The sequence below is a fragment of the Phodopus roborovskii genome, unplaced genomic scaffold (assembly GCF_943737965.1).
Source record: "Phodopus roborovskii unplaced genomic scaffold, PHOROB, whole genome shotgun sequence".
Lineage (NCBI taxonomy): Eukaryota > Metazoa > Chordata > Mammalia > Rodentia > Cricetidae > Phodopus > Phodopus roborovskii.
Window position 1 is genome coordinate 32,280,937 of NW_026126482.1, and position 18,062 is coordinate 32,298,998.

The 18,062-nt window shown below is 36.6% G+C and overlaps 1 protein-coding gene across 1 annotated transcript in view; it reads left to right on the forward strand.

Annotated features, from left to right (window-relative positions):
- Positions 1-5,333: 5,333 nt before the first annotated feature.
- LOC127229108 (prolactin-7D1) overlaps positions 5,334-18,062 on the forward strand; it is a 39,666-nt gene continuing 26,937 nt past the window's right edge. The window contains exon 1 of the mRNA XM_051194111.1: positions 5,334-5,619. Within this exon, the coding sequence (XP_051050068.1) occupies positions 5,334-5,619 (286 nt within the window). The remainder of the gene's footprint in view (positions 5,620-18,062) is intronic.

Genomic DNA, 18,062 nt, shown 5'->3' on the forward strand with positions numbered 1-18,062 from the left:
GCTTTTTATACTTTTATACCTTTTAAATGTATGCCTGAGTGTAATTGTTCTTTTAAAATAAAAAGAGACATTCTTGCTATGCCAAAGCATAAAAAGATGTGTGAGTATCTTTGGTTCATTTAGTACTAAATGTGCCCAAAGCACTGAGACCAGCCTAACAGGAAGAAAAGATGTTTGAAAGAAAAATGAGACAACACACCATTTACTTTAGAATTAAAGTTAGTATTAATCAAGTTATTGGGTTAAAGATTGGCATCAATAATAAAAGCATAGCTGCAGCCATGCTACTTCAAACTTGGAAACATTGGAATACTTTGAGAAATTCAACAGTTTTATTAGTTATTTGAGACTATTGCACAGTGTTTTAATCTTATATACTCCCAAGTCTTCTTAAAATTATCCCATTCCCTAAACATGCTTTCTTTTTTAAAGCCTTTAAAATCACTTAATAGTACTCATCACTCAGACTCATTTTAGACACATCCTATATTACCTCTTTATTCTATGTTTAACAAGTGCCCTTTAGTGTGATTTCAACCTCATCACATACTGAAATTACATGATACATCACCTCACCCTCTTGCAGCTCAAGTCATACAGTAGGAAATGCTGAGATGGACATTTCCTATAACTTCTCACCTTTTCCCATCTCTTGATGTTCATTCCTTTGTCTTTGTCACAACTGGAAAGAGGAACAAGGAAAAAGGAACATTCCCACTATGCACAATTTACAGCATTCTTTCAGAAGACTTAGTACTCACAGTCAACTCTAGGTGAATTCCCTCAAGGTGAAGATGCCTTTCGAGGGTCTTTGAGGCTCACTAACAGTTTCCTAAAACATTACCAGGAAAGGCACTTGATCAGGAGATGTTCTTGGGTTTATTTTCCTATCTGTTCCAAATCTCTGCTATTTGTATCATGCTATGCTTCCCTCCCCCATAATCCAGATGCCACACTACTGAAGAAAAGTGGTGGCTGAAATTATGATTTGTAGCAACTAAAAGAGAAATATGTTCCATGACCACTGCATCAGTGGAGTAGTAATAGTGAAGGATTACTACTGACTCCATCCTATGGTCTCTATCAATTCTCCTCTCCTATTCATACAAATCCACACTACAGCAATAAAACAAATTATTACCACATATCACAGAAGAATCAGATGCTGCTCTTCTCTTCTTTTTACTCCCATAAGTACTTTTGTCTAGGAATAAGCATCTTAGAGACACTCACACAGACATTCCTTAGGAAACCACTAATCCTAATAGGCCTTCAATATAATGTTAGAACATTCAAATTTCATTTACTTAATCTTGAGTCTTTGGTTGATGGATGCTCAGTTTGTCAACTCACTCTGAGTAATTTAGGATCTAGGCTTATCTCACTGTCAGGTCTCCTGAAAGAAAGGTGGCAGGGTTATCTTTCTAGCAAGGATTAGATTATCAGTGAGTTTTAGAAGTAGAAGACAAACCAGATACCTTCTTAATAGACAAAAAAAAAAAAATGAAAATGTCTGAAATGGAATGAAGAGACTGGACTTATGAGGTAGGGAATAGGGAAATAAAAGAATAAAGGAAATTAGTAAAATACTGAGTATTAAGGACAATGTGCTGTCAGGATATACAACCTCATGTGAACTCTAAGCTATTGTTTTCTTGAGTGATATCCCATGTTCTTCTTGTTCCTTGCTTTCCTAGAATTTTCATTTGTATTAGAAGAACCTCTTCTTTTATCTATGGGATTTTTACAGGTCTAAAGCAAATATAAATTTAGGTCTTTCTCTTTTTAGAAATTCAAACAGATTTCTGCCATGTATGAAAAACTCTTGGTACATACACCACCAGTATTTCAGCTAAACCATTCTTTGGTCTTACATGTAGCCTGGGGAGTTTTTAATCCAAAACTTGCTATGGCTCCATATCTCAGAACAGTAGTGAAGGCCGTGCCCCATGTTAAGCTAGCCACATCTCCATTACCTCTTGGACATAGGCAGAATGGTAATTACCCTGATATGATATATTTCATCTTTCTTTTCACTCAAAAAGCAGGAGATTTTCATGAGACCCACAGATCCTTTATATCTCAGTTATTGGTTGTTGAAAGCACCTCACACCATTTTCTCTTCGCATTCTTCTCATTGATCTATGGCTATTTCCAACACAGTTGATAGCAGTTTATTGGAGGGTGCTGGAAATAAATGACAATTCAATTTTGTGAAATTTTCAGTGTTATATAAGTTTATAACAAGAAGGAATTTTAGACTTCTGGGAATTCTCTCCAGTGTGACACAAAAAGGCCTCAAAGTGGCACATAATTGAACTAAAAAAATTCAGACATATTTATTGTGGCTACAGGTATGATATAGATTCAGCAAAAAAGTGACTAGAAATAATACTTAACAGACATTTTGAAACACCTCTTCTTTAATGAGAGTGAGTGAGTGTACTTAACACTGGGTTTCAATGTAATATGGCAGTTGAAGAAATGGTCTCCCTATAGCAAGAATAACAATAGTGGCATTGAAACAGAAAGAGTCTAATTCTAGAAATTGATATATCTAATAAAACAGAGATTTACTTGTAATGAGTAAGGTTTTTCCTGCCGGCCTGGATCCACCATGGCACCTGCCCCAAATAACACACTGAGACTCTGTATTAGTTATAATGTTGTTTGCCAGGGACTAGTTTCTTATTGGCTAGCTCTGTCTTCATTATCAACCCATTTCTATTAATCTAAGTATTTCCACGTGGTCTCATCTTTCCGGGGAGTAGGGCCGGCTCTGCTCTCCCCACTCTCTTCATCTTTACTCCTCCCTCATACTTTCTCTCTCCTTCTTGTCTCCTAGTCCCACATATCTTGCTTTCCTATTGGCCAACAGTGCTTTATTCATTAACCAGTATGAGAAACATAGTTACAGAATAACATCTCCTGTCAATTACTCATCATTAGAGTGATACCAAATGCAGAGGTTTTAAAATGTTTATTTTTCAGGAGTTTTGGTTGAATTTTAGGAGAAGAGTGACAGAAATGAGTGGATGTATAATTCTAAGACTTCAAAAGAAATTTAATAAGGCTGTTCCAATGATGAAATATTTAAGCAAATAGGATAAATGGGTCTAAGTATTCTATGGTTCAGTGTGGGGACGTGGCAGATGAATATGACAAAAAGTCTTTAAATATAAGACTAGACAAAAAAGTTAATGAACGGCAATCCAAAAGAAGTTGGGGTAAGAATAATGAAGTCCATGGACTTGATTTTCCAAGATGCCATTGACTTTTTACTAGAACTTAACAAAATAAGTAATGTTACAGAAATCACAAAAAGGAGAGCCAATTGAAACACACTAAGTATACACTGTCCAGAATCAGAAATTTATTCTTTGGCAATTATGAGTTATAAATCACTTGTCCTCTTTAAGAACCCTGTGTAAGAGAGATATATTGTCTTAATTTTTTACAAGTACTTTTAAGTTTAAAAATAAAACCAATTGCCCAAAGTAACTCCCCAAACAATCAATCAAAAATAGCTTAAATAAAATTTACAGCAAACATGTGTATACATAATTAAATATTATATGTTTACCTGTTACAAATCACTGGATCTTGGGGAAAGACATGGCCAGTTTGGTGAAGAATTTGTCTGTTTCTGTGTGGGTGATCCCTTCAGAGAGATCTGTCACTTTTGGCCATTCCCAGCAGAGCACCTTTCTTCAATCCATTCTGTCCCTGGCACACTCTAAATTGACTGGCTATATAGCAAGAGAGGACAGATGGACAGACTGTAGTATAATGACTGCCCTATAGGCAATGGTGCCCACCACCCTGTGAAGGGACACCCATGCCCAGGTAAGTAGATGAGGAGCAGCAAGAGGTTAAATCCAGTGTAGGCAGCATGGTGACAGGAGAGGGTGCTGGAGACTAGGAGATCCTACAGAGCTACTGTACTCTTTAGTGTTGACCTACAGTCACTGTCAAGATTGTACAAGGCTCCAGGCTTCTTTCCTTGCTGCTACATTGTAATATATGCAGTGACTCCACTGGACCATGGATGGATTTGGATATGTGTGGGGAGGGGGAGGCATGTTGTGGTTCAATAGGCACATTCAATTGCATGATCAACACACTAGGTCCAGATGATGACAACATTCCTGTGTACTGATTTGCTATGTGCTGTAAAATCCAGAGAGAGGGAGGGTGAGGTATTTGATACCAATTGGAACTAGGAGGCTGCAGAAACCTTATAGAAGGGCTCATACAATTCTGTTGTGCCAGCAGAACCATGTAGAACATGGGTACAGCCCCTGATAGGACTTCTCTGTCCACAGGCTGACTTGAGGGCTCAGTGTGGGACTGGATAATGTTTTTTGTAAGTCAATGCACAGTATAGGGTGTGGTAATAAAGTGGCAAAGTGTACTGAACCCCAGGCTTTGCATATGACCTCCCATGTGCCTCCTCTGATTGTTGAGAAGATCCTTGTTTGAGGCTGCTGGACCCCAAGCACAAAAACCATCTCCTGCTGGTTAGGAGTCATGAAATAAAAAAAAAAAAAAAGGCTATTGAAAGAGGCAGCTGCTGATTATGCTGGGGGATATCAGCCACCAGGTGTGTGTGTGTGTGTGTGTGTGTGTGTGTGTGTGTGCAGATGCGTGTATGCATTTGAGTGTGTGCATGTGTATGTGGTGTGTGTGTGTGTGCATGCATGCATGCGTTTGTCTGAGAGGAAGGGACACACACACACACACACACACACACAGAGAGAGAGACTACTGAGTTGAGTTAGGATACTGTCCATGGAGTTAAAGAAGTGGATCAGTTGAGGTCCTGCAGGTAACCCAGAAGGATAGGATTTGGTGAGTAGGTGGCAGAAGGGGATATGTGGGATAGTTGTAAGTAGCGAACAGCTACCTTGTAGAAGTCATGAAGTCATGATGTGCCTAGGTTGCTGAAATTTCAGGAAGGATATTTGGGACTGGAACAGAGTTGAGAATGGATCAGTTGCTTCAGTAGAATATCCTTTGTCTGAAGGGGTTGCTGAGGTTTTATTTATTCATTCATTTATTTATTTATTTTTGCCTGCTGTGAAACCATGTGATTATTCAAGGGAGGCAGATGATGAGTGGGTATAAGAGCAGAAAGTTCTTACTGCTGCTACTGTTGTTACTGCTGGGCAGTGCAAAGGAGAGAGCCCCAGTGAAATGACCACGAGCACATTTTCGGGATGGTCCTCATGAACGACTGGAGTGCATGAGACATCCAGCAGTGGGAATATGTTCCCCTTGGGCCATTTCTGGGGAAGAGCTTTGGAACCACCATCTCCCCATGGGTGGTACCTATGGATGCCCTCATGCCCTTTGTGGTGTCCAACCCAGAGCAGGACCCCAAGCCCTTGCCATATCTCTGCCACAAGCAGCCGTACACATTTGATATCAACCAGTCTGTTGCCTTGAAAGGAGAAGGAATGAGCCAGGTGGCTACCATCTGCAGGTCCAACTTTAAGCATATGTACTGGACCATGCTGCAGCAACTCACACACCACTCCGTTAATGGATGCAATATGGAACCTGGAGACCTCTTGGCTTCTGGAACTATCAGTGGATCAGAACCTGGAAGCTTTGGCTGTATGCTGGAACCGTCCTGGAGGGGAACAAAAACATCGATCTGGATCAGGAGCAGACCAGGACCTTCTTGCAAGATGGCGATAAAGTCATCATAACAGGTCACTGCCAGGGGAACGGCTACCATGTTGGTTTTGGCCAGTGTGCAGGGAAAGTGCTGCCTGTCCTTTCACCAGCCTAAGGCTTCAGAAACCACAAGCCACAGCCTTGCCTGCCCCGGACCATGCTACTGCTGCCCTTCACTCAGGAATGAATAAAGCCATATTGCTTGAGGGAAATGCCAAAAAAAAAAAAAAAAAAAAAAAAAAAAAAAAAAGCCACTCCTGGCTTAGATGTCTTTCCCCTCTACCATCTGTACCCTGTACCATCCTCTGGTGAGGATGGAAATTCCACTGAAGCATCTAGGTTTGGTGACAAGATCCTGTAGTCTCCACTGAACTTTCTGTGTCTCCTCTGCTCTGAGACAATGGCTCTAGGGATTTGGATTCACCATTTACACTACTCTCTCAGCAGCTTGAGGTGTGGCTCAGATTTTCTGTTTCCCCATTCATTATTTAGATGTCCACTGTGCTCAGTTTCTTGGGCAAAAAAATCTCTCTCAGACCTTTTGATATCCTCTCTATCTTCCATTGATTTTCTCCTGCACTGGATGTCTGAGCAGAGTATCATATTCATTCATACAGTCCTCTCTGGAGAATGAATTTCTGTTGATGTAGTGACCCGCAGTCAAACATTAGGTGGAGCTTTAAAAGTCTTGCAGAAGATGGAGAGGAAGGATTGTGGGAGTCAGAAGGGTCAAGGACACCAGGAGCACATGACACATGAAATGAACTAAACAGGGATAACTTGGTCTCATGGAGACTGAAGTGGCTGTCACAGAGCCTGAATGGGTCTTGTCTGGGTCTTCTGCGCGCATGTTATGGTTGTTTAGCTTGGGGTGTTTGTGGAATTCCTAACAGTGGGAGTAGGGGTGTCTGGGGTTTTTGCCTACTTTTGGATACTTTACCTCCTACTGATCTGCCTTGTCTAACCTTGATTTGAGGGTTTGTTCCTAGTCTTATGGCATCTTGTTATGCCATGTTTAATGGATATCTCTGCAAGGCCTGTTCTTTTCTGAAGGGAAGCAGAGGAGTGGATGTGGGGAAGAAGGAAACTGGGATATAGTGACTGTGAGCAGAGGAGGGGATGGAGGCTGCAGTCAAAATATATGATATGATGATGATAATAATAAAGGAATTTTATATTCTCATCTTTTATGCATTCTGTGAATCAATATTCAAGGATTCTTGTATTGTTGGTTTACTTTCCCAGGCTGACCAACATTGTTACCAATCTCTAAATAAGTAGCTGCAGCACACTGTGATATCATCGCTGATATGAAGTTGTCTGTGGGAACTTCTTGAACAGGTTACTGTTATCAATAATGAATTGCAAAATCTGTTCCGATTTTAGCAGGATCATTCTGTCTTTTGGGTTCTTCTTCAGTTTAGCCAAATTCATATAGGTCTATTCCAGTGAAGAATGTATATTATTGGCATGAACCCCTAGACACCACCTTCCTTGAGAAGTTTTCTTCACTTTTGACCTTGCCTTCCGTTTCAAAGACATCTTTGTGGATTTTCTTTCTGTCTTTCTCCTTGTCAGAAGGGAAACTGATATTCAGCAATGCTCTGAAAGAACCCTTACTGACTGCCAGGCTGAATGGCAACCTGAACTTGGAGTTTGCCTTGGTTCTTTTCCTGGTGTAACCATGCTAAGATGTCCTAGTCTATCTCCTGATACAAACCAGTATTTTCATCATCATTTTCAGCTTCATCTTTACTTGGAGGTTTGGGTTTTTTTTCTGATTATTTCATTGTTCTCAGACCCTCCTTCATACTGTTTCACATTTCTTCAGCACAAAAGAGCAGCCTCCATAGATTTGTGAGTAAATCTCTCCATGAGTATTGGGGTTGTAGCATCTCATTTAATAGCAAGTTTACCCTGCTCTCTAGCATAGGCATGTGAGCTCATCTGTTGAGGATGAAGTCATCAGAACTGTATTTATCTAATTTTGAAAGACACTGAGGAATAACAGAGGGTAGCCCCTGGCAATTCACCTGGCCAGAAGTGCTGGGACTGATGACACACCTGACCCATCTCCTCTCCCTGATCAGCTGCAGCTAGATTCAGACATCAGGCTACAGACTGTGGGTGTTTGTCTAGAGGCCACATTCAGAGCCTGGAGTGGGGAGGTAGAGGACAGAGAGAGATGGGAAAGAAAGGGTGTCAAGAAGGAGGTAGAAAGAGGAAGAGAGGAGGTTCAGTTCACAAAGGAATAAAAGCAAGAAGGGTAGAGCCCATACATTTTTAAAGTCTATAAGTAGTCATGTTGCAGTTTAGAACTACACCATCTGTAAGAGCTCATGCTTGAAGGTAAAGCTTTGATCAGCATTAAAGTGATGGTGGATTTAGAAGTTGGAGCCTGGTACAAGATTTCATTGTGTGTACTTCAAAGGGGATTCCTAACTCCCTCTCTCTCTCTCTCTCTCTCTCTCTCTCTCTCTCACACACACACACACACACACACACACACACACACACACACACACACTCCCCATCTCTCCTTTGTATATATCTCTATTTATCTATCATCTATCATTTGTATGTGTTTTTATTTTTATTTTCTATTGACACAAAGTTGTGACCTCCTCTACCATGTACTACATGTACATGGTACCACAATGTACTCTCCTGCCAGAGCTGGTACAAAGCACAGACGATAGATTAAATCACCCAGAATTTAATGCCAAGAATTGAGAATTATTTCATGAAAAGAAACATTTATAAATACATGGAAAAGATAGATTAAGCAAGCATGGCTACATCAGGATGTGGCTCACAAGGTAAACAAGAATCCATAGGATAGAAAAGCCATCTGAAATATAAACCAAAATTATAATACATTTGCTTCATTAAAATTTGACAAAAACTTTCCCCAGCAAGAGGAAGAAAATAAAAATTCAAACACACAGGAAGCGTTTAGAACCTGAAATATATATTTGAAAACAAACTTCCATGTCTACTATAGTCAAATATCTGTTGTGGGAATCTTCACTGTTAACATAGTTAATAGTCACCTCAGAGACACATCTCTAGTCCCTGCTCAGAAATGATTAACAAAAGAAGTAACTCAGGCATAAATGTAGTATAATATATATAGTACTATATATATATATATATAGTATAATATATAAATGTAAAATAGTATAATGGGCAGGAAACTCATAATGAATGATAGAGAGAGAAATCCCAGTGCATGCTTGTAGCCCACTCTCATCTCAGCACCCTAAGTCTATGCAAACGTTATCATTCCACTGCTACAAAGGCAAGCGCTATCAATATCTTTCTGCTTTTCTTGATAGGATGGAATGTAATCTCAAACTGTAAAAAAAGAAAAATGTGATTTCTCTTTAATTTACTTTGCTTTTGTTAGTTATTTATCACAAGGAAAAGTTCATATGGAGTGTGTGTGTGTGTGTGTGTGTGTGTGTGTGTGTGTGTGTGTGTAGAAAGAAAGAATGAAATGAAACTGACCTAAAGTTAAGGATTGAGTAACACACACACTCACACACACACACATACACACACAACAACAACAAAAAAAACATTCAAGAAAGACTTTATTAGAAATATGTCAGTTTTCTCACCAAATAACCATATTAGAATAATAAAAAGACCTTTCACTAGAAATCCTGAAATTCAAAAAGTAGTAGAATATTAAAATACATATTTAAGAATTAAAAATAAATAATTGGCCACCAAGATGGTTTTATTCCAAAAGTTATGTTTTGATTTTATCAAATTCAATAGAACATATTAAGAAAAGCTTAAATTAAGACATTTCATGAAGACTAATTCAGTATTAAGAAAAAGCTGAAATACATTTTTAAACAAAACAAAAGATAATTTCTATCAAGAAACAGAAAAATATGTGTCCCATGAAAATAATAGATTAACAAGGAGTAAATAGAAAATAATCAATTTTTTAATTGCAATCTCAAGATGACAAGAATCAGGAAAGGGAGATGAGGTGGATGAAAAAGAGGAGGATGAAGAAATCATCTCCCACAAAAGAGGTGGAGTCAAGTGAAGCCAACAACTGGGCCCAGTTCATTGACAAGGACAAATTCTTCATTTGGAACTCTGTAGAGCTCAGTACTACCAGAGACATTTCCAAACCAAGTGTCGTTGATGTTTATATGCTTCCCAAACTACATGTCAAGCTACATTACTGCAAAATTATTTAGAGTTGTAGGTATTTCCCTACCAATTCTTTTAAAATCCATGTAAATATTTGTCTTCATAAGGACAAAAGAAACATCATTTAGTAAAATAGACATTACACTTTTAAAAAAGTCAGTCCTGTGTAACCTCATAAACAAATCAATCGGTAATTTTTACCTGGAAAAATATGGACAAATCACAATTCGACCAAGTTACAAAATGAAATTTCAGGAATGAATAAGACTTTTTGAATAATAAACACAAATGTAAAGCATATTAGTTCTACAATGAAAAATTCAGCTCTCTATTTAAAAGTCCCTGAATGGAAGTTCTGAGTTGAAGATTCCACATATGATCAGTGTTTTATCATCATAAAAATTAAAATAAAATTCTATAAGCCAAAAGAAAAATGCAGGTTGTTAACTGGATGAAAATCTAGGATCCAGTTCTATATTACTCTTTGAAGAAATATAATACTACCAAATATCTCATAAAGAAAACCTTAAGCACAAAGAAGACAAAACGATGCTCTACAAGGTGTCAGAACACACAGTGAAATAAAATTATGAATCTGATATAAGAAAACCAAGCCTATTATAAAAATATCTAAAGACCAAACTAAACAATATGCTGTTGAATATATCAAGAATATGGTAAACTCTAGGATAACATAAGAATGGAAACAATATCCTTAGAAACTTTGAGATTCAGCAAAGGCAAATCAAAAGGATAGTTTATACAGATGAGTGCTTACATTGAAAATTCAGAGATCCCAAAAAACCAAGTCTTAGAATGAGAACTAACAAATCAAACTTTAAGGGGATTTATGTTTGTAAATAATGTCAGGGCAGAAATTAATAAAAAAGAGACTAAGGAAATTTCACAAAATACAATGAATGAAGCCTTGGTTCTTTTTGGTTTTGGGAGACAGGTTTTCTCTATGTAATAGTTCTGTTGTCCTGAATCTCACCCTGTAAACCAGTGTGGCCTGGAACTCAGAGATCCGTCTGCCTTTGCCCCCTAAGTGCTGGGATTAAAGGTATGCACCACCACCACCCAACAGGTCTTGGTTTTCTAAAAAAAAAACAAAAAAAACAAAAAAAACAAAACAAACAAACAAAAAAAAAAAACAAATTTCAGTTTCTCATAAACCAAGTAGGGAGACTGATCAAATTAGTAAAATTACAGATTAAAAGAAAAAACATGGTTACAATAGATTGCAATGAAACACAGGATAATTATGATATACATTAAAAACACTAATTAATACAAGAAATAACTGACATTTAACATACTGCAATTAGCACAGGGTGAAAAAAATACACAGGTCAATGACAAGCAATAAGAATAAAACAGTGATAAACTCTCAGAAGAAAGAAAACAGCTGGGCCAGATAGAATTAGAAGGAAGAAAACAGCTGGGCCAGATAGAGTCTGTGCCTTTCCACCAAACTTTCAACAAAGCACTGAGATCAGTGCTCTTTGAGCACTTCCATAAAGTATAAAGGGAGACAGATTTATTCTCTAAAGCTCTTACTAGTGTAATATCAAAATATGATCAAGAAACAAACTTATGGGTCAATTTTTATTATATAAATAGACTGAATATTCCTAGTGGAACATTTGGAAAGCAAATTAGCCATATATTAATAGGTTTAGTAACCATGCCCAAGTTAATTCCATTCAAGAGCAGAACGATGGTTATTATATCAACATCAACAGGTAAGAAATCAAGAGATACAAGAAAAGAATCCAACTAAGTTCAGCATCCCTTCATCATAAAAACACTGAGGAAATTATGTATAGAGGGATTACACATCAGCATTATAAAGATTACACATGAAAAACAATATATAAAATTATGTTAAATTCTGAAAACTTCACTAATATTTGTTTGAAAATCAGTAGTAAGAAGTTATCTCTCTGCTGTTGCACAATTTTCAATTAATGCTTGGTCTCCTACCAGAGTAATAAAGCAACAGAAAAAAGTAAAAAATAATATATATAGAAAAGGTAATTAACTCTTGATACGCATACCATGACCCATGACCTCATACTTAAAAAGTATTAAAGACTTGACCAAGAAAATCTCTTATGTGAGATAAGACTTTCAGCACTGTTGTGTCATGTATACCTAACATGCAGTTCACACCTATAACTTGATGCAAAGAAGACAGGAAAATAAAGCCTTTTGCAATGGCTTTAAAAATGGTACACTAACACTAGAAGTTAATGTCTCCAAAGAGGTAAACAATAAAAACAAAAAGATATGGTAAAACATAATGGAAGAAGTCCTAGAGGATGGAGAGGCTCCCTGTACTCATGGCTTAGCAGAATTAACATTGTGAAATTGGATATGGTACTGAGTGAGGTCAATAGCTCAAGTCCCTGAATGGGCAAAGTCACAATGAAATTCTTTGGAGAATTTGACAAAACCATTTTAAAAGTCATAAGGAAGGAAAATGGTTCTGAAAATATCAAGTAATGTGATGAAGAGAGAACAAGGCTAGAGTTATTACATTTTCTGCTTTTAATTTGTATTTGAGATCCACAATAACAGAAACAGCCTTGTATCAGTACATGACCAAATATGCAGACAAAGAGAGAATGCATAATCCAGAAATGGGGCAGGTAAAGTGGATTAGGGAGTAAAGTTGTCACTACGACTAATGACCTGAATAGAACTATGGATTCAAAGATAGACAGAGAGGACTGGACCTTCAAGTTGTCCTTTGACCACTACAAAAATGTTTTGATGCTTGCTTTAGCAACTGTCAGCCTGGATACATACATGCCACACACACATAATAATTACTTAAAAATATGCTACTCTAAACTCATAGTCTGACACCTATTGAACATTTAAGACAAGTATACAAATTATAACATGGAAAAATGCATTTAAAAATGTTACTGGAGAGCAGGTAAACACAGATAAAACAATGACACTGGGTTACAAGATTGAACATGTACACATTTTCCACATGGCTCTAGTAGCACCAGAAATTATTCCAAGAATGATCAAGTGGGATTTCATGAAATTAAATACCTATTGATAACAATAAACTATGGAAACAGAGAGAGCATGAAGAATGGAAGGAAAAAAAAAAAAAACTAAGTCAACTCTGTCAGTAGATTGTTACTAGTGATACCTTTTTCTGTCATGTGTATGAGCAGTCACATGTCTGTCTATTTATCTACCTAGTCTTCTAATTTATCTGGATTAACAAGAGCTGAACAGACTGTGATCCAGAGAATAAATACAAATACTTAACACATACTTGGAAAATGTTTATTTAATATATTTTTTCCATCAAGAAAACACACATAAATGGATTCTAAACATCATCTCACATGAATCAGAATAGAGATTTCAAGTAAAAAAATTACGCCAAGGGAAAGAAAGAAAAGAAATGTTGCTGCATTGCTGGTGGAAATATAAGGTGATATAACTATTAGTGAAATCATAATGGACATTCTTCAGGAAATTAAAGTACAAACAAGATGCAAATCTACCAGTACAGCATATATCAAAAAACAAACAAAAACAAAAACAAAAAAAAACAAAACAAAAAAAATGAACAAATAAAATTAGCAAAAAAAAAAGAATACATGCAATATACTCTAACTACAAAGAATAAATTATGCCATGTGTTGGAAAATGTAACTTGATACCCTCTTGTGAAACCAGACTGAAAGAGACAAATGCCAGGTGTTTCCTCTTATGTGAAAAATATAGTTTTACATATAAAAATATAAATACATATACTATATGCAATATGTCACAAAAGTAGAAAAGGTAATGTGATGGTAAGAACATCCCCAAATTGTTCATAATGGGCAAACAGATATATACAGAATACAGAAATATATCACTATATGTTTTCAATCATGTGTGATTTAGACTGCATCATGTGAAATTATGCATTGTCCTCCATGTGGACAAGAAGCAGGCAGAAGAGAAAAACTAATTTGTGGGAGTGAGAGCCAGGCACAACGAAATATAAAGATCAATTGTTTCTCAATTGTATGATAATTGAAATTTATTTTAAAAATTGGAAAATCATGAAAATATAAGAATGAAAATGTATCATGTACTTGTTAGTATTTAAAGAAGCAAAATCAGTATATTAATATGTGATAAGGACAGATATTAAAGTAAAGTTATTAGAAATAAAGAGACACATAAAGCCTTACATAAGGATAACTAGACCAATCAAAAAGGAAGGCAAAATTATCCTAAATATGTATACACCAACCAAAATAGCTTAAAATAACATAAACAAAAATGGTGGGAGCTGAAAGAGCCAATAGATAAATCTAGGATGATCCTTCTAATCAGTTTTTCTAGATGTTTTTAATGACAGGGAGTTGACATTTTCAAGTTGTCCTGTATCTATTGACAGGATCATGCAATTTGTTCTCTAGTCTATTTACTTACTGTGCAACATTGATTCATTCAGAGATATGCAATAATCTGTGAATACTGGATTCAGACTCAGTTCATGATGGTCAGTGAATTTTCAACTCCATTGTTTATTTGCTTACCAGTTTCTAACTTAAAATGTTAGTCTGTGTTTTAACCTCAAAGAAATTGCTCTATAGTTTTCTTTTTTGTTGTTGTTGTGTCCTTGTCAATTTCAACATCAGGGTCATGGTGCTTTAAAAGTTTCATAGTATTACTTTGCTTTGGAATTTTATTTATTTAATTTAAATATTAAAAAAGGCAACTGGTGTGAGGCTTGCTACTATGGGACTGTAAAAGTTCAGGGAAGTAAAACAATATAGGACATATGTACATTACAACGCAATTCTACAAGAATTGGTAATGTTGTCTTCCTAACAGTATTATGTCAAACATTTAGAAGTGTGTGTCAAATCCAAGGGAACCATGGTAGTGGCTTTGCTGTTGTATGCTTGCTTTTGTGTTTTGCTTGTTGTCACCCATGAGACTGACCTTGGTGAAACATAATGGTAAACACATTAGCACAGTGAATGTCTTCAATAATTCCAGATTTTGAAGAGTGCCTTTTCCACTCAAACTAGGTGTTATTCTACATAACCTAATGTGCTTTATTGACTCTTTTTATGGATAGATTCACTATCCATGAAACAGTAGACATTATCATAAGATAATGAAAACCTTTATTACTGGTTCCAAAATGCATAATTAATGCTCTCCCCAACATCTAAGTAGATTTTTGAAAGGTAACAACCTTTTCTTCAAATAAGAATGTTTCCATGGCTATTGGAAACAATTCCTAAAAGATGAATATTTAGTAGATTTGAGGTAGATTTCGGTCACCAACTTATTTAGCTCTCTGTAATGCACTGTCATCCTCAAGGATGCCTTTAGCTTCATTTTCTGGGAACCTTTTCAATGGGGCTATGGAAATGTAGAGGACAGCTCAGAAAAGTCAGGCAACAATGTGAATTTGGTCACATCTCACCCAAAGCCCCAGCTGTGTCTTCAGAATCTTCCTGGTTTTCTTGGATGGCCTGAGGCCACTACATGTCTATCAGGCAGTCCCAGCTGCTGAGAGAGCCCAGGGCTACATTTTCTTCTATAAAAGGCTCTCATTTTCTCTCAAATAAATATGTTTACTGTGTATTCATATCATCCAGCAATAATATCAACTCTGGAATAGAACATGTGCCTCAGGAACAAATCCATCCCTAATGACTTTTCTATCACTTGAGAAAACTGCTCAGTTTTATATGGGAAGGATAGCCCAAACATAAGAAATGTTTAATTGTGTCCACTTTCATGGCTCTGTACCCAAATCCATCCACTGATGTTTAGTGCTCCAAATACAATTTGGGGTTACCACAGAGAGATTTTCATTGATCTTACATTTACCGAGGTTCTACCATTGTACAAATCAGTAGAAGACCACTGCTTGTACCTCTTGCTCTAATCAATGAACTCTTGTTCAAACTTCATAGTCTTCTTAGAATCACAGAAGCATAACTGCTGACTGACACAGTGCATTTCTGAACTCTGTTGTGGTATCAATACAAATTGTGCCATGTTTCTGCATTTTATAATCACACCTTGATTGCTTTAGCATTTCACAAACCCAATTGTCATGACAATTTCAAAATGTCTGATGCTGTGTTATTTCTGCCGAGTCACTGGCTAGAGAGGAGCTACTTAACGGAGAAACACTGTAGTCCCAGTCTTTATCATAATGGTAGGCTTACATTAATAAAAAAAAAGTGCATATGTCAGTCATGTAAGAATTGGAAGGTCCATAATTCTAATGAAACAATTTTCAAAGGTCTTCCACTCTCTGAAAAACAAAGGAATGGCCCTAGTATTACAACATCTGCCCGGTGAGTACTTGTTAAGGATCTTATAGCCAACACTCTGTATATATAGTAGAGAAAGAAAACAACCTGAATAGTTCTGTTATACATAGTAACACACCACTGGAATGCTCCAACATTTTCTCTCTAACATATCTATGATTCCAAATAAATTATAAAATTGAGGCAGGCATTGGAGAGGGAATTAAATTGAATAATATTCTTTTTCTTTTAGCATTTTTGCCTGGTATAAATTCAATCCATATTTTCTTTTAACTATTTGTTTTCTATATCATTGGGGGAAATAGAAAATTGAAGTACAGGTAGATGAGCCAAGGTGCCCAGAAACAGTTTTGGCTTAGTAGCCAGAAACATAACTTTGATTAATTATTCCCAGTGGTTGGAGTATAAAGAATCCCTATCTATGGGGATGCACCTCCCCCATTCAATTACCCTGGGATCTTGGTTAGAAAATGGGCTTTATTTAGAGAAAACAGTATGGTTATTTATTTTCTTTCTTGACAATAATAGTATAGTTATTCATTTTATTTTATTTATATTACTAGTTCACTCTGGAGAACACTTTCAATCCAGATATGAATTGTGTGCTCTTGGTGCCCATGTATAAAGAAGGTGCAATTGTTAAGTTTGGTTGTTTGTGTAAAAGCTTTTTTAGTTTTGCTTGAGAGAGTATTCACTTTGATGTTCTGTGTAGCCTAATTTTGCATTCATTTGTTCATATTTTAGGTTAATTTCTATTTTTCTCACATGTCAATTTTTGTTACAGTAATATTCACAATAGATAAGTTTCAGGAAACACCTGAATGATTCTGGGTTAATTTCTATCTCAGCAGATATTTGGAGTCATAGTGGTTAACTATTTACTACATGTAAATGAGCGGTAAATTCTCTATATTTTCTGAGACTTGAACTATGGTTACAGCACTTCCTTTGTTGCATTGTGTAACAAAGAGTCAACTAAGTTAGAATCTCTATGTCAGGTTTTACAGGCATAGGAAAGACTGCATCTGTTTTGCTTGTGGCCTCTAAACAGATTCTAGTTGAATGCCATGCCTGGCAGAATTCTTTGTTGTTAGGCCATTCTTTTAGTAATTACATACTGGAAAAACTGGAAGTCTGTCATATACTCACTCTGAGATAGGTGTCAACTCCCAAATGCTCTGTGCCTGGCAAACAAACTCTTTGTGAGTATAAAGATGACAAACACTAGAAGAGGTGTTGTGGAGGTGCTAACTAATGCATTTCTCTTTAGAATTGCTCCTTCTGTCTGAGCTACAGCATAGGAGCAGAAGAGGCTTTACTGGATCTGGGTGTAGTTGCTGGAATATAAATGGGTTTATACAGTGCTAAAGCAATTAAGAAGGAATTAGGAAGTTAGAATCAGAAAGGAGTGCCAAAGAAGAATTGCTGGATGAGGTTTGGGTTAGCCTCAAGTGGGGATTTCTAGGGAAGTCTGACAGAGTACTTGACATGCTTCTGGGAGAACAGAATGCAGAAAAGACAGTTTCATGAAGAACCAAGAGGTGTAGATGTTGGCACTGAACTTATTAATGTTGTAAATGAGATCCACTAGATGGGATTCACTCCTGAGAATTTCCTTAGGAATGACCTGTGTTGTCTATGTATGTATAAATGCAGCACCTGTGATTAGGTTCTCACTGTTAAATTATGGATGTATTATTATTATCTATGTTGATTTTTTTTGCCTGATCTTGTCTGAGCTCAGAAGCCAAGTAGAGTTGGACCTGATTAGCACTTGAATGGGAGAAACCTTAAAACCTTAATAATGTCTGAATGTTATTTGAGCATTAAGTGGGTAGAATCTTGAAATGTATATGAAAATTTGAACAG